Below are 22,932 nucleotides of genomic sequence, written 5' to 3'. Positions count from 1 at the left end.
CTGTCAGCTGTTGGCATGGGCTCATGGCATGCCAAACATTTTTTGAATCCTGTCAATCTAGGCATTTTCAGTACAGTTACAGATTAAATGCCTGAGTAAACCCTGTGTGAATACTCCTCAATTTCAAGTTTAGTGCTTTGCGCAGTGCTTTATGAGAAGCTGCTTGAGAGAAAAAAACTTTTTTTAAAATTTTTTGAACAGAAGAACAAACTAACAGGAACACGACTAACACTAACAATTTTAACTATTTACAGATGCAGAAACTAACTAAAACCATTTCTGAACAGAGAACACAGGGAGCTCTAACTGCGACCTGAGGTAGTTGAGAGGAACTGACGGTTGCCAGCTTGCGTGCGGCTGATCAAAGGCGCAAACGCTGCTCTGGGGAAACACGCATGCACGAGCCGGTGAAGTACGGCTATGAAAAGTCTCCGAGCCGCGGTGCCGGGATGGGACCCGACACCTAGAGTGGAGCACCCACGGGGCCACTCGAAAAAGAACCTGGGAAATTCACTCAATATGCTTTCTTGCCTCTGAGAGGCCATTCTTCCCCACTTGCAAGAACAGAGTCAGAGTATAGAAAAGAAACCTTGAATAAAAGTGGAGGGAAGTTAGGTGGCATTCATTTGGGAAAACACCACAAACTAAGTTCATAGCAAAAAAACAGGAGTACCAGTCCCACCACAAGTAGGTTGGGCAACATCCTTTTCCTCTCAGGTTCTTAAGTCCAGCACTCTAAATGTTCCTGTCACATGCCCATCCCTTCTCTGCACCTCTCTCACAGTTGCTGACCTTGGTCAGGGAAGTCCCAGAGTTCAGAGGTGTAGCTGCAGAGTTCACCTCCAATCCTGAGTATGCGGGAGATAAAGACGCATCTTACTCACTCCCTCCACTGGTTACTTGACAACTGCTTGCTCACTGCTGCCATCCACTGAAGTAAATTTAAAAATAATTGTAAGACTTCTTATGGAATCTGCTCTCATTATATCATTAGAAGGAGCGTGGGGAGAGAAACAGCTTGAACCATTCTTGCAGCTCACCCCTGGAGGACATGCAGTCTGCTGATTGAGAGTCCTGCTTTTCTCCCAGTAAACTTCACAGAGTTTTTGCAGAGGAAGGCTTGTCCATCTGAGGTTCTTTACATTGACAGTTTCTCTCCTTTGAGATGAGTAAAGCACAGTCTGACTTTTCTGCATTCCCCCAATAACTGCAAGCATTGACTGTCATATCTCACAATTCCTGAATTTAGTGTTAATGCAGTTTGTGACCCCAGTGTGACATAGTGGGGGTGCTGTCTGCTCTGTAACCCGGTGTCCCCCTGCGCTATGATGTGTGATTCCCACTGACTCATCCACATGTGTATTAGCGCAGACACGTAGGCCCAGCTTGACCAGATAAAAGGCTCTTCCCCTGAGGGAGAGACAAAGGGAGGGAGGTGGAGACTAACACCTGGTTTGGGGACAGGGTCGGAAAGCGACGTAATTGCTGGCTGGGAAACCTGAAGGAAACAGCCTTAGATGAAGGTTGAGGGTCTAGGGGTGACAATGGACCCCCTAATCCAAAGGGTCTGAGGCATCCTGGCCCTGACACCTGAAACCACATCATGTCTATGCTGTGCTGTATCCTGGAGAAGCAATAAACCCTCTCTTTTCTACTAGTTGGCGGAGTCTGTTCTTGCTACTACGGGGCTGCAGGATCATGGGGAACCCTGACTCACCGTTACACCCACAACAGCCAAATATGTTACAATATGCAAAACACCATTCTAACAATTGAATATCTAGCAGGCCTAAGCAAACTGAGAGAACTGTATTTACATAATCATACCCAGGATTACTTTCCCAATCTAGCATGCACTGTATTTACGTAACAACTATTGAATATCTAAGCAGGCCAAAGCAAACAGAGACCATAACCACACCTAGGATTCCTTTCCCATTCTAGTTGGCTGTAATGGAAGCATAGATTCAGACCCTGCTTACACACGGAATGCAAATACTTTCCCCTTGCTCCTTGATAGTCCAGGGAATGGGAAGAAAAGGAAGCCGTGTCCTGTCCCTCACCTCCACCCTCTGGAAACTCTGCCTTTGCTGGCAGTGTGTGGGGGGATTGGCAGATCAGCAGAATGTGGAAGCTCTGTCCCTGTGCTTGTTTGTAGGTGCCACCCCCATTGCTCCCACTGGCTGAGAATCACTGCCAATGGGAGTAGCTCCTGAAAAGTGAGGGCAGCAGAGAGCCATCAGAACCCATCCCCTGGACAGTGTGCTAGATAGGGACTCCAATGCACTGCCCCATCCTGCCTAGACCTCCAACCCCAGCCCAATTCTACACACCATCTCCCACCCAGATCACACACTTCACCTTCACCCTCCCCCTGCACCCTACCTTCCTCCTATATTGTCCCTGTTGTGCCTCCACCCCAGCCTGCAGCCCGTCTCATCTTCCAGTCACTGATAAATCCTGTGTAGCCAGTGTTAACAAGTTGCCTCCTGCCAATGAGGTCTGTGTGAAGGAGTCATTTTAATACTTCATGAGACATTTGTAACACAAGGGCATTGGTGGTATAGTGGTGAGCATAGCTGCCTTCCAAGCAGTTGACCTGGGTTCAATTCCCAGCCAATGCACAGAAAACTTGCTTTTCCTGGCCTGGAATTGGTTTAATCTCATTCACTTTGTTATAACCCCTTTATCAACAGAATGGGAAAAATAAAGATCCAAAGCACAGCGCACATCCTCACAATCTTCTGGATGAATGGCCAGGGATCAATACATTGGGATACAATTTACTGCCGAAAGATGTAGTAGTAGGAGTCAAATCAAAATGCTGCTTCAAACCTCCCTGGTTCAAATAGTCCTCCACAGCCACCAACTGAGCCCCTGTAATTGTCCTGGTAGCAGATTGCTGTAATCAATTTCCAAATGATCCACCTCAATGAGCTACCTGTAGGAAAATTCCCCTCCCAGCATGGCTTTAAAAATGTTGTGCAGAGCACAGCAGGCTGCTATGACTGTGGGGGTATTTTCCTCCTTTATGTCTAACTGGCCAAAAAAGCAGCGCCAATGACTCTTTAATCTGCCGAAGAAACTTTCGGCAGTCATTCTGCAGTTGCTGAACCCATGGTTGAAGACTTCTTTGGTGCTATCAAGGTTTGTGATGTAAGCTCTTTGGGCCTGGTGGGAAGTGCCTCTCCATGGCTCCTGCACCTCCAGTGGGCACTACCATGGGAGTGGTACATGTCGCCTGGCTGGGGAAGGTCTAAGTTCCTCTCCCCACTGCGCTCCCCAGCCAGAGTGAGGAATGCAGAAAACTGTGCACTTTCCCCTTCCTCCCCAAGAGGAAGGGAAACAGTCAGCCATAGTCACATAGGAATTGGGGAAGGAGCACTTCAGCCCCACCCCCTGTCCTCCCCTTAAGGGTGCCTGGGTGGGTGGGAGGCTCGAGTCTGGGACAGTACCGGAGAGGGGGTGCCTCTGGCCAGTCCCCTTCACCTGCCTGGTGATTCTGTCTCTTTCCTGTATGGTTTTATGAGAAGCAATCCCATTCCAGGCACATCCCATTTTCCTGGCACCACCAAACCATGCTGCCGTTTGAACCTATTTTCTCTGGTCCTCTAGTGAGTGTAAGGGGTGGAAGTGGGGGCTATTCCACCATTTTCCTGAAGTCTCCTCCCCTCTGATGTGTGCTGCCATCTGAGAGTACAGGGATAGGCCTCACACATGCTTTTTCTCTGCCCAGTTCTGCTCTTGACCCCCTGGATCTGCAGCCGGGACAATGACAAATGCCACAAAGCAAAGATGGAAGGCTGGGTTTCAAAGCAATGCATCATGGGACAGTCAGCCCAGCAGCATGATGGGCTGCAATCCACAGAGTGGCATGAATACTGATCCATGCTCCCCACAAGCTTACACAATATTAAAAAGGGGGAGCAGCATTGGGGCCAGACTTGCTGGTGCCTCATTCCACTGCAGGGCTGGGCTGACAGTCCAAGGAGCTCTGTGTTTCTGGTCAGAATGCAATTTATTGGGGGAATTAATTGATGAATGCAACGGAGATGAAGGGGTTCTGTGTACAGGGACCCTGATCCTTTGAGGTTCGGAGTAATGCTGGAGAGAGCAGGGTGTGTTCCCAGAAAAGCTGTTGTGTGTCGTGGTGAGAGTGAACAGGTGTGGGGATTGCGTAAGCCATAGTATTATAGGCATTTCTACCTGAGCGCCTCTTTGGGGTGGGGTGTGCCCTTTATAAACCTCAAAATTAGGTGCTATATCTGTACGAGGGAGTGTAGTTCAATGGTAGAGCGTTTGACTACCGACCAAAAGGTCCCTGGTTTAAATTCATGTTGATTCCTGGTTCAAATTCATGTGCTCCCTCACATGTGAATTTTGTAACCAGTCTGCCAGGTACCACCATCAGCAGGCAGGGCCAAGTTCAACATTGAGGCCAGGGCTACTCAACACATGGCCTGTGGGTTGCATGCAGCCCATGGTGCAATTTAGGTTCACATGAGGCTCAATGCATGACCCATGAGGGGATCCTTTCAACATGGCCTCCACTGGGAGCATGCTCCATGATGGTGAGGCATCTTCCAGGAGGGGTGAGCACTGAGAAATGCAAGTGGACAGGCTTGCTGGATCAGACAGGTACTTGCCTTGCTCGCCACAGCTTGGAACGCTCTGACTTGGAAACTTTTTCTGAGTGAAGTCACTTCAACAAATGAAGAACCTGAAGCTTGAATTTAAACACCTGAAACACTGGTATATAATTTTCTGTTTAAAAGTGCTCATTAAAAGTGATGTCATCTGGGTGGAAACCTGGTAAATATTGCATTTTATTAACATCAGCAGAACTGACTTAAATGGTGCCTGCGTGTTGTGTAGTCTTGCCTTAATCATATTAATGCCCGTGAGTGTGAAAGAAGCTATTTGCATTTATTTGCAACCACACTTAAGTTGTGGCCCTCAGCATGTTCTGTGCATATCTATCATTGTCATGAGGGATGGCCAGCAGCCTGGGGACTGAGGGGTTAACTGTACCTAGCCAGGTGGCAGTCAGCCAATAGAAATGCAGATAGGGATTTCAAATTGAGACAAAGGAATTTTTGGTTTTTCCCTCCTTTGTCCCTGAGCAGTGGACTCTCCAGATACTGAGGGGCACATGTCTCTCTTCAAGAAAAGACTCCTCACTTTCTGCAGGTAGGGTATAGTTTAGATAAATGTGCTAGGTGTTATTGTTTTATGGTTTGGGAATGGGACTCTGATGTCTGTGCATTTAAAAATGCATTTTCCTCTCCTTTGGAACTAAGTTTTTGGCCCATGGGAGTCCCCCATGAGTATATTAAGTGGTGACTTTTCCATCTAGTCAGTGTGCTTGTAACAGGAGTATTGTGGTGATAATAAAAGTTCTTTCTTTTTTAGTAACCTGGTATTGGTTTATTTTTATGTCCTGGTTTTACTTTAGGGTTGAGATTTCCCAAGTGATCTCTTCCTTGGTTTTTCTTACCATTACTTGGGTGCTAGCAGTGAATTTTTGTCCCCAAAATCTAGGTTAAGATTTTTGGGGGAAGCTTTATACCAAAGCCTGGAAAGATAAGGTTTTGGGATACTTTCGCAGGCCCCCACTTCTGCATTTATCGTGCCAGAGTGGGGAATCAGCTTTGACAGTATCATTGTGGGCCCCGGGGCTTCCAAAGTTCAGTAGCCCTGTGCTATAGCACCAGCCGCTGACATGCTGCAATCAGGAGGAGTGTGCGGTGAATGTGCACAAGCCATGTAATTAGAGCAGGGATTTTTTGATTGTCAGTGTAACTTGCATAGAGAAATCATTAGAGTGTAGACAGGGCTGTGCAAAATACAGCCCAGGGCCCAAATCCGGCTGTCCAAACCACCGGATCTGGCCCACGGACCACCCTGCCGGGACCCTAAGGCATGCAGCTGCCACGGTTTAAAGTGCAGTCCAGGGGGCTTTCTACTCTGCAGGCAGAGGGAGGCTTTGTGTGATCTTCCAGCCCCCAGCTCAATCCTCAGCTCCTATAGGCTGGAAATAACTAGGGCCTCAGGCCTGGTAACCTGGGTTTGCTAGGCCCAAACGTCTCCTCAGCCCTGCCCTCTTCCAGGGAGCTTCTTGCTTCCCTGGCAGTCAGGTCTCTACTGCCCTCCCTCCAGAGCAGCAGGCAGGTCTCTCGCCTCCTTCCAGGAGTCGCTCTTTATCAGGGTTGCCAGGTGTCCGGTATTCACCCGGACAGCCCGGTATTTTCAGCTCCTGTCCGGTAAAAAAATTCAGACAATACCAGACACCTAAAATGTCCGGTATTTTCTGAAATTTTCCCCGGCCAGGAAGCAAAAATGCTGGGCACCTGGCAACTCTACAAACCTCTCCCCGCCCCTCTGTGTGTAAGTCCTTGCTTACTTGGAGTCCTTTTTTTTTTTTTTTTTTTTTTTTTTTTTTGCACTCAACAATTTTGGTCTCTCCCCCGTCAACAGAATTTTTTCCTGGTTTTTTGGGGGGGGGGGGGTTGTCACGTGTTCGGTATTTTTGTTTGAACCATCTAACCCTACTCTTTATAACCTCCACCTGGGCCCTCATTAGCTGCCTCAGCTGGGCTTGCCTCTGACTCCACTCTCAGCCTCTTAAAGGGCCAGTATAGGGCAATGCGCTGTCACATCCACACATGGATGAAAAAGACTAGAGGGAACATTGCTAGCTACCCAGTAAAATCACTAAGAGCTGAAATCACTAAACACCTGAGTTAAGCAGTGTAACCTCCTAACATTGCAGAAGAGGCAGTGAATATTTAACAGCACTGCAGGTGAGAAAAGCAGTCCACTCCACACAGCAACTGCAGAGACTTCTGAGGCGGGACATGAAACCCTGGGAACACATCTCTAAACTTTGAGTCTTCAATAACCAAGCACAGCCAGCTGGGAGTGGAGTGCCCGAGAGGGAAAGAGGTGTGATGTGTTAAAGGGACATTTGTTGGTCCATGGAAGGTGGGAAACTGAGGCAAAGGACACTACTCCATGCACTGAGGGATTGGGTTTTGGCTGATGGTCTCATGCTTTTGAATGTGATTGTGGCATTTCCCCAAATGAATGCTACTTTCCCTTTCATTCAAAGTTCTTTTTGGTAATACACAGGCTCAGTGCTTGCCAGAGTGTGCACCCAGAGGTGCGGGTGAGTTTTCCCAGGCTACTGGATGAGCGCTAGAGCCAGTTCTCTTTTGCTTTGCTAAGAGGAGCCACCTAACCAAGGAACCTGGCCTGTATTGCTACCAGCACCATCTGGCAGAGGAGTTCAGAGCCATCTGGTTCCTAGGGAGGCCCCAAGAGATTGGGACCTGGAACCAGAAGCAGGGATCCGGCCTGCCTCTGCACTCAGTAGTGGCAATGTCAAGTGACATGACCTGGCCCTAGCCCACTCCCAGCCATGTTGCTCAGAGTAGGGGGCTCAAGAGAAGGGTTGAAACTGCCTCCCCCACACTCACTGGCAGCCAAGGAGAAGCAGAAGAACATGGGTGGGAGCCAATGAAGGAGAACAGTTTGGGGCTGGGTCACGCTGCTTCCTGCCTTCAATGAGAGCAGAGTGGAGGGCCCAACCTCTGTTGCTGCTGCCAGCCTGTCTGTTAATCTCTTGGGCCCTGTTGCTCAGGCAGGGAGTAGGGTTGCCAGATGGTTTCAACAAAAATACCAGACACACTTGACATTACATCACAATCTACATTACATCTTATTTAGAAAATATCAGACATTTATATTTTCTCATTTATGTTTTCTCTGTTTGTTTCCCCAAACAGAAAGCTCAAATACTGGACTGTCCAGTTCAAAACTAGACACCTGGCAACCCTAGCAGGGAGCTTGGGAGAAGGGGTGGACTTGGGGAGGAGCAGGTGCAGGAAGAGGCAGAGCAGGGATGGCCTATGGTGGAAAGAGGGTTGTCCTGCAACCCCGCAGAGATGATCCTTGAAGGGTTACATGAGGAACAAGAAACAATCCTGATGTAGGACAGATGCTGCACTCCCAGCTTCTCCCCCCTCCCCGGGATTACCCAAAGCACTGGGAGAGCGCTCCCCGAGCACTCCAGCTGTGGCCACTCTGCTGCTTTCATCCCTATTGATTGTAAGTCCCAGCTTCACAAATCCATGGCAGGGATGATTGAGCGAGGGTTGGTCCTGCTTTGGGCAGGGGGCTGGACCTGATGACCTCCTGAGGTCTCTTCCAGCCAGAGGATTCTAGGATCCCTCTAACTCTGGGGCTGTGGGCCAGCTAGCGCGGTGGGGTGCGAAGGGGGGGGGGGGGGGTCCTACATGCACAGTGCACAGACACAATTCAGAAACTACATTTCCCAGAACACCTGGCACATGGGGCTTTTCAGACAGAGCTCCCACCTCGGTTCCCGTCCCTTCTTGGTGGGTGCTGGGAGGAGGGCGGAGTCGGGGACGACAAAGGGAGCCCGAGTGTGACCGACTCCCGGGGGAAAGTCGCGCTGCTGCCTCCACTGTGCGCGGGGAGCCCGGGCTGAGCAGGAGGCGGTGCCGGGGACAGACCTTCATTATCCCCCGCTGTGCCCAGCCTGGGGGGGTCTGCTCCAGCCGGAGCTAACCTGGGGGCAGCCCGCCCCGCCCCGCTGCGAGCCGCAGCCTGCAGGTAACAGAGAGCCAGGGGCGAGGCGGGGCAGCGGCTGTGCCCCGTGTCCGTGGGAGCCCGAGATCTGCTCCCCGTGTGATCGCGGCCGCGGGTGGGCTCAGCGCTGCGGTATCCCGCTTGGTCCCGGCCCTGCTGCGCTCTGGAGCACCCCTGGGAGAGATGGGAGGGGCGGGGACCAGCCGCCTCCCCCGGGGCTCCTGCGTGGCCGGGAGAAGGGGGCGAGGGAGCCCCAGCTGGGAGGAAAAGCGGAAGGAAGGGGCTGGGAAAGGGGCAGAGGGAACCAGGTCTGGGCAGCCGGGGACCCCGAGGGGGGAGTGAGAGCCCCTGTGAGGTACCGCTGCCCCCTCCCATGGTGAGAACAGTCCTCGGCCTCCCCCTTTCTTTAGAGAGCAAGTGTCCAAAGCTAAGATCTCAAGGATCTGAGAGGAAAGGGGGAAGTTCTGTCTCCCCCTCCCTCCCTGGGTGTTCCCCATTTTCTCTCCCCATCTCCAATGCCCAGTTTGAATCCTTCTTATTTTGGGGTGCCCCCAACCCCCGTTTTACCTACAGTGGTTTGTCCTGGGTTGGGTGGGAAATTTGTTCCCAGAGGCTGTGTCTAGACTGGCGGCTTGAATTTCCGCAAGAACACTGATTTCCTACTGTCTGAAATTAGTGCTTCTTGAGGAAATACTATGCTGCTCCCGTTTGGACAAAAGTCCTTTTGTGCAAAGCTTTTGCACAAAAGGGCCAGTGTAGACAGCTCAGATTTGTTTTGCGCAAAAAAACCCCAATTGCTAAAATGGTGATCGGGCCTTTTTTTGTGCAAAAGCGCGTCTAGATTGGCACGGACGCTTTTCTGCAAAAAGTGCTTTTGCGGAAAAGCGTCCGTGCCAATCTAGACGCGCTGTTCCGCAAATGCTTTTAACGGAAAACTTTTCCGTTAAAAGCATTTGCGGAAAATCATGCCAGTCTAGACATAGCCAGAGAGATTTCTGAAATGGGAAGGTTGGGGTAAGAGGAGTCAAGCAGTTATGGGACAGCTATGCTAGGGCCTGAAAGGCATAATCAAGGATGGGGGCAAAGGAGCAGGCTGAGGCGTGGGAAGCTCAAGATGAGGTGATGCCAGTGGGTGACAGGGCAGTCGCTGTTTCCCTGGTGGAGTTTGCAAAAATAGGGGTCGATGGGGAGGGGCTTTTTAAAATAAAGAATCGTTCATCAGTGTATCTACATAATGCAGTGAGCGGCAACCTAGGCTGCATGAATGGCTCTTCATCACAGTGGCCTGCAAGAGTGTCATAACTAAGACGGTTTCATGGAAGCGGGCAGTTTTGCTCACAGTGTGAGTACCTAGAATTCGCAGGGGTGCCAATTGAACTGTAGCAGGGCTTTGACTGGATGCCGAGGAAGCACTCAACTCTCACAGTCAGTGTGTGCTGATATCACCCACCCTTGCTGTACTCATGTGTCCCTTTTGTAATGTTGATAGGGGAAAAAACTATATGGCTGAAAACCAGCAGGATCTGACAACATTGCATGGGAGCAATGATGAAGAAAACATCTCTCAGGCCGCACATAGCGCCCTCCACTGGCATAGTCTCATAGCAATTTAACGTCTATACCAATGTTCCTTCTAGTCTTTTCCATCCATGTGTGGAATACATTTTGTTTTGTGCACTAAGGCATGTGAGTGTGCACCACTGCTAGAAACAAAACCCCCTAGTTGTGGACCCTTTGTTCATGTATAAGTATAGACAATATAAGTCTTATGCTGTAGAACCCACAGTGTGTGTAGCTGCTAGGATTTGTAATGGTCATGCAGTTATTTTAACATTTTTTTTATATCCCTAGAGGGGGGTTGGAATAAGGTCACTGTGAGCTTCACAGCATGACAGAACCTAGATCAGCGGTGGGCAACCCTGCAGCCAATGGGCTACATGTGGCCTGTTGGGGTTCTATGTGCGGACCACCAAACATGTTGTTTACCACTGCCTACATGCAGGGTTGCCAGATTCCGCTAATTCCCATCCACGGAGTTTTTTCTGATATGACACACATGTAAAGTGAGGGCTTGTGAAGTGAGGTGTGGGCTGATTGCACACAACATTGTGAGAGTCGTGCGCTCCCCCTGCATCCAATCAAAGCGCCGCTACAGTTTAGTTGGCTCACCCTGCAAATTCTAGGTACATCCGCGCCGTAACCAAAACTACCCTCTCCTGGGAGACCATCTTGGTTACAACAATCTTGCTGCCCATTGAGATGGGGGGGCCACTCATGTGGCCCACTCACTAGCCTGTGTTTCCCATCATTGACCTAGAATGCCCTTTTGCAGTGGAAAAGCCTAGTGGGGAATTGTGTGGAATAGACAAAAGCCCCTCTGAATTCTCTCACATGGCCCTTCTCACTCTGGCAGGCTACAGAATAACGTCTATGTTTTGCTCCCGACTATCCTGTCCATCTGGGGGGAAGGAAATGGCTGCCATGGAGCTGGCTCAGGTATGGGTTTATCAGGGAGCTGGTGGTGGGTTCTGCTTGCAGGGAGAGTAGCTCTAAATGCATAGGAGAGTAAATGGCAGAAAATATCTAGAGTGGAGAAAGTGTGTGGGGCAGAGCAGGATGTGACAAAGCCACTCAGTCTTGTGTGATCTGAAGCCTAGTTTCAAGAAACACAAGCTGGGAGAGGAATTTTTCCTCTTTGTGCAATAGGAAATAACCCTGTAAGGCTGTGGTTCTCAACTGGTGGTCCATGATGACTTTTTCAGTGGTCCACAGGAACATTGTCCAAAGTCACACAGCATGAGCAGGTGCCGCCATTAGGCTGTTTTACGCCGTGTTCACAAGCATGCGTCGCATCATCCATAGCATCACCTAGGACGCAACCATGTTGTGTTGCCAGTAACTTCTGTCTGAGGCTCTGAGCGTCATTGTAGCTGCCGCCGTCGTGCTGAGCGGTTGCTGTGTTGTTCATCCTGTGCTACATGTGTTGGAGGTGGTCCACGAAAAGTTTTCGATTGGCCTGGTGGTCTGTGGACTGAAACGAGTTGAGAACCTTTGGGCTGTGTCTAGACTGGCAAGTTTTTCCACAAAATCATCTGCTTTTGCGGAAAAACTTGCCAGCTGTCTACGCTGGCCGCTTGAATTTCCAGAAAAGCACTGACGATCTCATGTAAGATCGTCAGTGCTTTTCCGGAAATACTATGCTGCTCCCGTTCGGGCAAAAGTCTTTTTCCGAAAGACTTTTGCTCAAAAGGGCCAGTGTAGACAGCACAGTACTGTTTTCCGCAAAAAAGCCCCGATCGCGAAAATGGCGATTGGGGCTTTTTTGTGGAAAACCGCGTCTAGATTGGCCACGGACGCTTTTCCGCAAAAAGTGCTTTTGCGGAAAAGCATCCTGACAATCTAGATGTGCTTTTCCGAAAATGCTTTTAACGGAAAACTTTTCCGTTAAAAGCATTTTCGGAAAATCATGCCAGTGTAGACGTAGCCCTGCTATAAGGGCTTGGAAAACTTCCCAGATCCCCTGTGCTGGAGCTTGGATCTACTGACACTTCATTATTTACTACACCCCCAAATCTTTGTATCAACTCTAAACTGTATCAGTGAAGATTTTACATTCTCTTCCAAGTCTTTGATAGTTCAGGGCCAAGAACCAGTCCCTGAGGGAACCCACTAGAAATACATCCACTAGATCATGTTTCCCCATTTATAATCCTAAATTGAGGTCTATCATTTAGCCTGTTTTTAATCTATTCTGGGTTTATTTTGTGTCATTCTAGTTATTTAATCAACCTTCTGACTTGCATTCCTTTGCCATTGACTTCCATATATTTTACTGAGAGGGTGTTGGGAAGGGATTTCTTCCAGGGGGCTGTTTGCACCCTGCTGGAATCTCCATCTTCTGACTCCGGCTCTGGCTAGTCAGCATGTGATGAATGTAAAGCCCCTGCTTCCCTTTGTCAACTGGGAGAGACAAAGTTTCTCTCTTTCACCACTTCCCTCATGCCTCTTCGCTGCTTGGGGTTGGACTCTGAACATCTGGCTCCCAGAACTTAAATTTACCTGGCCCTCCTCTCCTGAGAATAATGGAACAAAATACAGGACTATGTAGCACTTTAAAGACTAACAAGATGGTTTATTAGATGATGAGCTTTCGTGGGCCAGACCCACTTCCTCAGATCAAATAGTGGAAGAAAATAGTCACTGCCATATATACCAAAGGATACAATTAAAAAAAATGAACACATCTGAAATGTGATTTGTCCTTTTCATAACAGAAGGTGGATGCAGGGGTGGGGGGAAAGGAAGATGAATGCCTGTGAGTTAATGATATTAGAGGTGGGGAAGGGTAGATGTCTGTGAGTTAATAGTATTAGAGGTGATAATTGGGGAAGCTATCTTTGGAATGGGTAAGATAGCTGGAGACTTACCCATTCCAAAGATAGCTTCCCCAATTATCACCTCTAATACTATTAACTAACAGACATCTACCCTTCCCCACCTCTAATATCATTAACTCACAGGCATTCACCTTCCTTCCCCCCCCCCCCCCCCCTGCATCCCTCTTCTGTTCTGAAATGTGATTTGTCCTTTTCATATGTGTTCATTTTTTTAAATTGTATCCTTTGGTATAGATGGCTGTGACTATTTTCTTCCACTATTTGCTCTGAGGAAGTGGGTCTGGCCCACGAAAGCTCATCATCTAATAAACCATCTTGTTAGTCTTTAAAGTGCTACATAGTCCTGTATTTTGTTTCAGCTACACCAGACTAACACGGCTACATTTCTATCACTATTCTATGAGAATAATGGGATTGTCACAGAGGCAGCAGGTACTGAGTATGGTCCTATTGCTCTTTCAGGAGTCAGTGACCTTCGAGGAGGTGGCTGTGTATTTCACCAGGGCCGAGTGGGCTCTGCTGGACCCCGCTCAGAGAGCCCTCTACAGAGCCGTCATGCAGGAGAACTATGAGATGGTGGCCTTGTTGGGTAAGCAACAATATTCCCTGTAAATTGTATGCTGGTGCAGCTGCTCAAGAGAGATTCAAATGTTGCCCCGCTGATTAGCAGAGCACCAACAGTTAGGTTTTTGTTTCTAATGGTGGTGCATGTTCACACATGCCTCAGTGTGCAGTGTGTAGAAAATTATTCTACCCAGGAATGGAAAAAATCTGCACATGAATGGGTCACACCCATGTCCAAGAAACTTGTTGGGCTGCAGGAAGCTCTGCAACTCTTGGCTGGGAACCCAGGAGCAGTATTGAAATAATGGTGTCACGGTAAGGTTTTGCCATCTTTCCTTCTGTGTTGCTGCTACCAGCTGAAGTAAATGCAGAATTACTGTGAGACCCATACAATAACCTTACAAATGTCTCTTTCCCCCCAATGCCCTTTTGGATTGGGACCCCCAGTTTGAGAAACACTGGTGTCCCTGGTGAGATCTGTATAGTATAGGGTAAAAGTACACAAAAGATCAGATTTCGTGGTCTGGGATGCCTCTTTCACAGCCATGAATTTTGCTAGGGCCCTAATTTTAAAGAGTGTCTGGGTCAGGGGTGGGAAAAAGGGCCTCCGTGGGCTGGATCCAGCCTGCGGAGGCCCTGTCCCTCCCCCACCTCGAGGCCAATTAGGGCCTGATTGGCCTGGGGGTGGTAGGAGTACAGAAAGTTTCCTCTGTCCTGCCTCTGCCCTGCAAGAAGTGCGTGGTGCTTAGAAGCACCATGCACTCTTGGCAGGGCGGGAGGAGACTTTGCAAGCTCCTTTGACCCCCAAACCTTGATTGACCTGGGGGCATGGGCACTTAGGGGGAACTTTTGGGGCGAGGGGCAAGGCACTTACCCACCCCTAGACCAATCATCATCTGTGGGTGGGGGAGCAGGGAAGTATCCTGTCCCTGTCCCTTCCTCTTGAGGCCCCGCCCCTTCCGGTGTGGCCCAGCGCCACTTCAAAAATTTCTGAAGTGGTCCCCTGCAAAAAATTATTGCCCACCCCTGGTCTGAAACCAACCCACATAAATGGAATCACCTACAGAGATGGAATAAGTGTCACCTATCAATGGAAAGATCTCTGTTTGGCTGGGTGAAGCATACATTGGCCTCGTTATGTTTTTGGGAGCAGCAAGAACTGGACTCAGACACAGGGAGTTCTACTGGAGCTAAAACAAATGGGCAGGTGCAGGGAAATGAAACCAAACTGTTTTCTACTACAGTGTGGGCATTGTCCAGCATGGACTATGTTTTCATCTTTGCTTCTTTCTGCTAATCTAAGGACATTCCAGTGCTGTGTTTTGGTTGACTGATAAACTCCACTGTGTTTTAAAAGTCTGGCTAGCGTCATGGCAAAAACTGGCTGAGTTATATAGACTCTCAGGAAGTCTCAATAGTTGCCAGTCCCAGCCTCTGCCCTGAGTCCTGGAGATGAGTCAGGTGTCTGTGGTCAGAAATTGGGGTGTGTGTGTGTGTGATCCTGTGTGCCTTGCCCATGCATCATCTGTGCCCCAGCCTCTATCTTGCACTCTGGGGAGGAGTCAGATGTTCCTGGGCAGAAATTGAGGGGAGGAGGGGCATCACACTTCATGTCCACCCACTCTCTGATCAGCAATTCTGCATGTGAAAAGTGATTCTAGAAATGAAGAGTCATTTTGGGAAAACGATGCAGTAAGTCACAATTTCCAGAAAACACTGTCCCAGTCATGACATGAAATACAATAGTCTCAAGCCATATGCTGGTATCCATCAGATGAGTTATTCTGCCCTTATATTGTTCACTTTGCCGGTGGGTTTTACCACTTCCCCCATTCTGTGTTTTGTCTAATTAGATTGTAAATTCTTCTGCTATTCTATTTGTACTATGCCTAATACAATGGGGACACACTATTAAATTGGCCGTTGGGCACTAATGTAATGAACGTGATTTATAATCATAATAACTTGCCTGCCACTTGGAGCCAAGGAAGGTGGTCTTGAGATGTTTCTTCTTAAAAAATTAGCTGGGGAGAAAACCACGGACTATACTTTCTGATAAGTATCCCACAAATTCCCCTGACCTCCCTCGTGTTCTTTGCCTTGAGTAGGGTTTCCAGTTTCCAAACCTGATATGATCTTCCGACTGGAACGAGGGGAAGAACCATGGGTCCCAGATCTGGAGGGCTCTGAGAAACAAGTGCCCCCGAGAGCTGCTTGCACAGGTGAGGAATTGGTGAAACCAACTCAAAGTGTCTGGGAATGCAGGAAACACGAGGGATTTCCTAGAAGAATCTTGTGAGCTCTCCAAGTTTGGGATTGTTCCCAGCAGGAGTGGAGTCGTTACGGCAAATGTCACTTATGGTTTCCCATCTATGCTGACTGCCAACTGGCAACAAGTCCCTCTCTAATCTCGCTTTGCCCCAAGTAGATCTGGTGAGATCTGGACCCAGAACTGATTTCTTCTTCTCTTTCCTCTGGGGAAGAGTTTTGGGTAAAATCAGATCCTGATAGGTTTTTTCTCCCTACAGCTTATATTTTTGTTTCTTTTCACATTTTTCCATTTCTCTCACTAAGATTTCCTTTCTCTCTGAAGCAGAAAGTGACTGATGTCTGGATTTTCTCTTCCACCATCAGGTGATGGGATCATGAGTAAGAACGAGAATAATCATCAGGAGGAATATGAGGAGCAAGTAGAACCACAGGGAATGTTATCAGAAAGACTCAAAGGGACTGTTTCTGAGAATTGTGCAAAAGCCTTTGAGAGTCAGCACAGGACAGAGGAAAACTTGTGTAGCCGCTCAGGCTGTATTGTACATGAGGGAATTAGCTTGGAAGAGATGCACTACACATGCCATGAGTGTGGGGAAAGCTTTGATGAGAGCTCAGATCTTTTTACACATCAGCGAATCCACAGAGGAGAGAGACCCTACGCATGCTCCGAGTGTGGGAAAAGCTTCAATCAGAGCTCTGCCCTCATCACGCATTGGCGAATCCACACGGGCGAGACACCCTACACATGCCCGGAGTGTGGGAAAAGCTTCAATCAGAGCTCCCACCTCATCACGCACAGGAGAATTCACACAGGCGAGACGCCCTACGCATGCTTAGAATGTGGGAAATGCTTCAGTCAGAGCTCCGCCCTCATCACACATCAGCGAATCCACACGGGAGAGACGCCCTATGCATGCTCAGAGTGTGGGAAAAGCTTCAATCGTAGCTCTGCCCTTATTAGACATCGGAGAATCCACACTGGTGAGACGCCCTACACCTGTCCTGAGTGTGGGAAGAGCTTTGGTCACAGCTCTGCCCTTATCACACATCAGAGAATCCACACAGGTGAGACGCCGTATGCATGCTCTGAGTGCGGGAAATGCTTCAGTCAGAGCGCAAACCTAATTAGGCATCGGAGAATCCACACAGGAGAGACGCCCTACCTGTGCCTGGAGTGCGGGAAACGCTTCAATCAGCGCTCAGCCCTTACCACGCATCAGAGAATCCACACGGGAGAGATGCCATATGCATGCCCTGAGTGTGGGAAACGCTTCAGTTATAGCTCTGCCCTCATCACGCATCAGAGAATCCACACTGGCGAGATGCCCTACACATGTCCTGAGTGTGGGAAACGCTTCAATCGGAGCTCAAACCTCATCACTCACCAGAGAATCCACACAGGCATCTCTTCTTACAGATGTGCCGAGTGCGGAAAACGCTTCAGCCATAGCTCAGCCCTTATTAGACACCGGAGAATCCATACAGGGGAGACGCCTTACACATGCTCGGAGTGTGGGAAACGTTTCAATCAGAGCTCAAACCTCATCACGCACTGGAGAATCCACACGGGAGAGATGCCTTATACATGCTCAGAGTGTGGGAAACGCTTCAGTCAGAGCTCTGCCCTGATCACGCATCAGCGAATCCACACAGGAGAGATGCCCTACACATGTGTGGAGTGTGGGAAAAACTTTAGTCAGGGCTCAGCACTTACTAGACATCAGAAAATCCACATGGCAGAGTACTATAAGAAATGCCTTGGCTAGGGCAAGCCAAAGATTTGTATTAGTCACATTTGATAGTTCCCACATCAATGTTCCCTCTAAGTTTTCCATTCACATGCAGAATAAATTTTGTTACATACACAACAAGTAGCAATGCATGCTGTCAGATGTGGACACTCTCTGCTAATTAGCTGAGCTGCATTTGAATCTCTCCTGGGTGGGCACCCAAGTGCTCAGCTTACATGGAACACGGATGCAGAGGTGCACCACCAGTAGAAACACATGCTACTGTCAGCACTCTGCTAATCAGCAGGATAGCCACTCTCATAGATGGCCTCTCAGGTCTCCCACCTTGTGATCTTTGAACCATCTTCACCATAGCCTCTGAGCTCCCCCAGATGAGTTGCATTTTTCAGCTCCCCCTTCTTTGGGGGTCAGTCTTGTGATCCTCTCTATCAACTCCTTTCCTTGTGAGTCATAGGAGTGTGAGTCTCTCTTGCCAGGAACGTCTATCTGTCTCAGATCAAGGAGAGAGGTTTGATCCTAACAAGCCAGATCTACCTGTGCCCAGAATCCACTAGGATTGTACCTGCAGTTAGATGCTCAAATTATAGAATCCTAGATTAGGGTTGGAAGCAGTATTCCCTCTAATCTTTTCCATTCATGTGCAGAATACATTTTTACATGCACCAAGATGTATGTGGATGTGCACCATCAATAGAAACAAAACATAGCTGCGGGTGCTCTCCTTATTAGCTTGGTGGCATTTTAATCTCTTCTGGGTGGCCACCCAAGTGCACAGTTTACAGGGAGCACTGGTTAGAAGAGACCTTAAGAGATCATCTACTGCAGGTGTGGGGAGCCCAACAGAGATACCAGTTGGGGGCCACACAAAAGTAAGAAGCAAAAAAAATTAAAAACAAAAAGCGCCCACGTGCACACACATGCGCGCACACACAAATATTTTGATGCAGTGTGATTTTTTTTCTTTTGCAGTTGGAATTTTAGTGTGATGGCTGAGTTTGTTTTTCCTTGCTGAGCCTTGCTATGTCTGCTGGAACTGAAGTTATTGCTATTTGTAACTGGCTTTCCAGGTTTAAATCTGTTAGTTTGGCATGCAGGGAGTTCTTGGCAAGAAATAGCTTTGGAAAGAGCTATCAGCAGCAGTATGTAGTGCCAAATAGTGACGCAATTTTTATCACGTCTCCTCAAGTTCGGAAATTTATCGGTACCTGCATAGAGTCCATAGAATTCCAGTAGAAGCAGGTTTTTCAATTTAGGCACAAGTTCGTTGTTTCTTGGCATTTCTGTAAGTTCATGTTGAAAGGCTTTAGGTACATTGAGTACTTCTACATTGAGTGGGTTGGAAAAATGTCTAATTCCAGTTCCTTCGATCTTAGGTCTGGAAATCGGATGCAAAATTTGTCATGTAAACTTGAGCACTCCCTGGCGTAACTTAACTGTTGATGCAGGTTTTTGTGTTTGAAGTGTGGAAAATTGTGCCATGTTGTACCTTTTCCAGTTGCATTTTCCACATCATTCATTTATGTTCAAACGTCAAAACATTTGAAAATAAGAAACTGGTTAGGCCCTGTCAAGTGGGCACGAATGTCAACCATGAAGGCACGGTCCCACAGACGCATGGGGTTGCCCCTTTCTCCCTTTTCCCAGCTCCCCATGCTGGCAAGGGAGTTCTGAGGCTTGCCCAACTGTGGCCATTCCTTCCTCCCTTTTTCTGGGCACCGCATGCAGGGAAGAGGCTTGGGTATCCATCCCTTCCACTCCTGGAAGGGATTTCCCCTCCCCACCCCTTCCTTCCGGTCCCACACTTCTCCTTAATTGTTAAGGAGGCATTGCTGGCAGCGTGTGGCTGGGGCTGCCAGATGCTGCTCCCTGCTGCAGCTACTCTATGAAAGGAAGGGACGAGGTGGAGGGAGTGTGTGGAGAAACTGGCCCCGCTGTGGCCTCCTCTTCCTCCCAAAAGGTGCCCCAGGCTTGGAAGGGCTCAGGGGCTTCCTGTCCTTCCCAGTCCCGCCTAGCTCCTTACCAGCAAGCGGAGGAGTTGCTGGCAGTGTCTGCAGCCACCTGAGGCTGGCAAGGAGCTCCAGCTGCTTCGCTGCTGCCTGGCTGCCCGGTGCGGGGGAAGGGCAGCAAGCACAGAAATGCCAGAGGAGCTCCCATTTGCACCAGGGCTCCAGCACGTGGCGTTCCCCCTTTGGCCAGTTCAACCTGCGCACGCCTCTTCTATGTGCAGGAGAGGAGCCAGAAATGCCTGGCCAGCGCTGCAGGTGAGGCTAGGGATAGTCTTTATAGTGGCCCCTGGGGCCTCCTCGCAGCGTTGACCTGGTTGCTGGACCCCCCGGGTACTCAATTAAACTGTTTGGGGTGGGGGTGGAGGTTCCTCATCCCTGACCTACTGCAACCCCCTGCTTAAAGCAGGACCATCATTTTAAAAATCCACCATAGTCCCTCTTGGAAGGTTTCCAGGTAAATTCCCTCTGTTCGCCACTCATTCAGTTTGCAACGGGCCACTTTTTTTATATGGCTGCAGCGCAAAGCAGTTGGGCCAATTCAAAGCCCTTCCCTCCAACTAACCCCTCAGGACCCATCTGGAACAAAGAACTCCCAAATCACACTTTTCAAACAAACACACAAACGGTCCCTGCAACTAGCTCCAGTCAAAACAAAGGGTCCCAGCAGACACTCAGATCAGTCTCCCAATGTAGCACTCACCACAGCTCCTCTCAGACAGTTCCCAGGCAAACTCTGTTGTCTCTTGTTGACCAAGTTAATGATCTTGGAGTACAAACAACTGCAATTATTGTGCTGACCTAAGCTATGGGCAGTAGTTGGCTGTAGTTTCCCCCTTGACCTGACCTAAGCTTGCTAATTTTTCCTAATTTAAACAAACCATGAGCATCACAGTTCTGCTATTCCCCCCATTTCAAATAGTTTGTTGTCTAGTTTTCCCTTTTAAGGGAAAATTGTTTCCTTCCCTCTTGTCCTCATTTTGTTTAGGGTGTGCTGGAAAGCAGATCTCTTTTGTACCATTTTCCTCACTTGAAATACATTGAATTAGAACAAAGAGCAGGAACAGAGTTAGGGAAAAATGGCACTTTACTCTCTGTGACACCAGAAAAATATAGGGTGAGTCAGGGATTTACTTCCTCCTCATAACAATCACAATCCGCACCTCACCCCATCAGCTTTCGCATGCATCAGAATAGAGTTTTTTCCTTGTGTGCCATATCCGCACCTCCTGCTCCACATGATGCAGTGTTCTCTATTCTCTGTGTTTGGCACCACACTTTGATTCTCAAATGCTCTCATGGCGCTGGAGATTGAAGTGTCACAAAACTGGAGGGAAAATTTGAATGGATTCCAGACACAGATTAATTGTACTATGCTTTTAATCCCTTTTTTGTTTTTAATCTGTTGGCAAAGTTGCTTCTGAACTTTTCCTTGCTGATCTGGGAGCTTTGTTTACAGATGGGAAGGTGTGCTGTCCCCCCCCCTTTCCCCCTATTATGATGATGTGAAATATCTTGTAAATAACAGGACAATAATAACAAGGTGATACTGATTGAAGAAGGTTTGAATACATCCGAGGAGAATGCAGTGCAAGATTCTGTTGTTGTTTTGAGTCATCATATGTAAACTATTCTGGAATTTCCTTTTCTATGAAATGGAAAGTGCCTTTATTGCTGCTGCGCCACTGTGCACGTGCAGAATTCATGTCTAGCACAGAATTCCCACAGGAGTATTTTGTGCTTCTTTGTATTGCAGATTTCTCTCTGTTGCCTGATAGCCATTTAGTCACATAACTGAATATTAGTTTTATTTATCTGAGCATGTCTCAGATTTAGTCAGGACTTTGTGACAATTGAACATTTGCCAAACTGTAATTATTTTTATATATATATTTTTTTTTCCTCACCTCCATGTTGCTATAGGGAAAGTTTAACTGCAATTCAGTCACTAATAGCAAACATTCCATGCTATGGGACATGCTACCAATGTGACAGTAACACTTTTAATTTCCATTCTCAAATGGTGAAAAACAGCACACCACAAACGGTGGAAAGAACTGCACACGATCACACTAAGTCAACGTTTTTCCTAAAGAGCTGGGAAGACACATTCCCTAGTAAATGATTTGAGATTATGTGAAAATAGCTGTGCATTTGGCTCCCAAAACTCTTGTCTAGGTTGTGCAACAGAGGTCATGCCTGAAGATAACTCCTTTCTAAGCAAGGACATATCTATTTGGGAAATGCAGTCCATACGGAGAGAGGGAAAAAATGGATGACATTTCTGTTGAACTCACCTGGGATATACAGCAAAGGGGCAGAAAATGAAATTAGTGTTGAGTGGGATAGACTTGCAGAAAGACACCTATTTTTAAAAGATATCTGAGATTTGGTTTCTTTCAGGGATTCTGAGTCACACCTGTATTTAGTCCCTAACTTAAATCTGTGCTACCAGGTTTTAAGGAAATCAATGAGCATGTTGAGCAATGATATACCTCACAATTATGACAGATATGCTCTGTTGCTGTGAAGAATTCGGTTCCAGAAAAGTGTAAAATCACTCCCTAATAACGCCAAGGATTTGTGAAGAACTCAGGTGAAAATCGTAGGTACCAGTGGTTGCTTTTCATTCCGGAGACAGACCCCCTGGACCCTTTTTTAGTACTTTGCTCCCAATTAAGTGGCATTGATTGTGGTCCTTAATGGGAACAATTCTCCTTTACCATTCCTTTAGAACATTCTTTGTCAACAGAACTGGATGTAGTCTAGATGGTCTTTGTCGACAGAAGCTTTGTCGACAGTATCCTGTAGTCTAGATGTACCCTTTGAGAGGTCAGAGGGGAGAAGGTCATTTCACGTGGCCAGGGACTTGAACCCTCAGATTAAAAATTTGACGGTCTACCAACGGAACTAGCCAGGCTTGTAACGCTAAAAGGAGTCTAGTTCTCTACCTGCCCTCTCTTACTATATGGAAAATAGTGGCTAATTCTGAAAAGTTAAACCTCACTCCAAATGAATTAGGGTTGGGAAATATGTAAGAGAAACTGCATGTATGAGAAAAAAAAGAACCAGCTGAGTCTGCCATTATTTCAGTTTGAAATGGAATTTATTTTGATGAACTTTATAATGAACCGTCTGTTAAGAAGAATATTACTTGTGATGGGATTTGTAACCTTTTTTCCCAGGTAGAGTAACAAGTTTCCTAGTTTTTCTTGTTTGCAAAACAAAAATCTCACATTGGACAGCATATGCTCAAATTTAAAAAGGGGGTGGAAGCAGGCTGATTTGGTTCTTTAAAGCACTTCTATTTATGGGTGCTGAGTCCACTTTTCC

The 22,932-nt window shown here is 47.9% G+C and overlaps 2 protein-coding genes and 1 non-coding gene across 9 annotated transcripts in view; all 3 read left to right on the top strand.

Moving 5' to 3' along the window:
* Positions 1–22,932, top strand: part of LOC102463552 (uncharacterized) — a 587,148-nt gene that overhangs the window by 254,225 nt on the left and 309,991 nt on the right. The window lies entirely within an intron of this gene.
* Positions 2,553–2,624, top strand: TRNAG-UCC (transfer RNA glycine (anticodon UCC)). Its single transcript has one exon. It is a non-coding gene; the product is annotated as a tRNA-Gly (tRNA).
* On the top strand, positions 5,087–21,460 carry LOC102444424 (uncharacterized). Of its 3 annotated transcripts, XM_075907167.2 has the most exons (5): positions 8,412–8,637; positions 11,027–11,109; positions 13,473–13,599; positions 15,683–15,796; positions 16,209–21,460. In XM_075907167.2, exons 2-5 carry the CDS (start codon positions 11,044–11,046, stop codon positions 17,609–17,611), a joined length of 1,710 nt encoding a protein of 569 aa, XP_075763282.1. In that variant the 5' UTR covers positions 8,412–8,637; positions 11,027–11,043; the 3' UTR covers positions 17,612–21,460. The 3 variants fall into 3 exon arrangements, with proteins under 3 accessions (XP_025036535.2, XP_075763282.1, XP_075763283.1); XM_025180750.3 differs by lacking the exons at positions 8,412–8,637; positions 11,027–11,109 and adding an exon at positions 5,087–5,190; XM_075907168.2 differs by lacking the exon at positions 11,027–11,109.

This window comes from Pelodiscus sinensis, chromosome 22, assembly GCF_052426305.1.
Source record: "Pelodiscus sinensis isolate ZL-2025 chromosome 22, ASM5242630v1, whole genome shotgun sequence".
Taxonomy (NCBI): Eukaryota; Metazoa; Chordata; order Testudines; family Trionychidae; genus Pelodiscus; species Pelodiscus sinensis.
The sequence above is the reverse complement of the archived record's forward strand: the minus strand, read 5'-3'. Positions and strand labels throughout refer to the sequence as shown.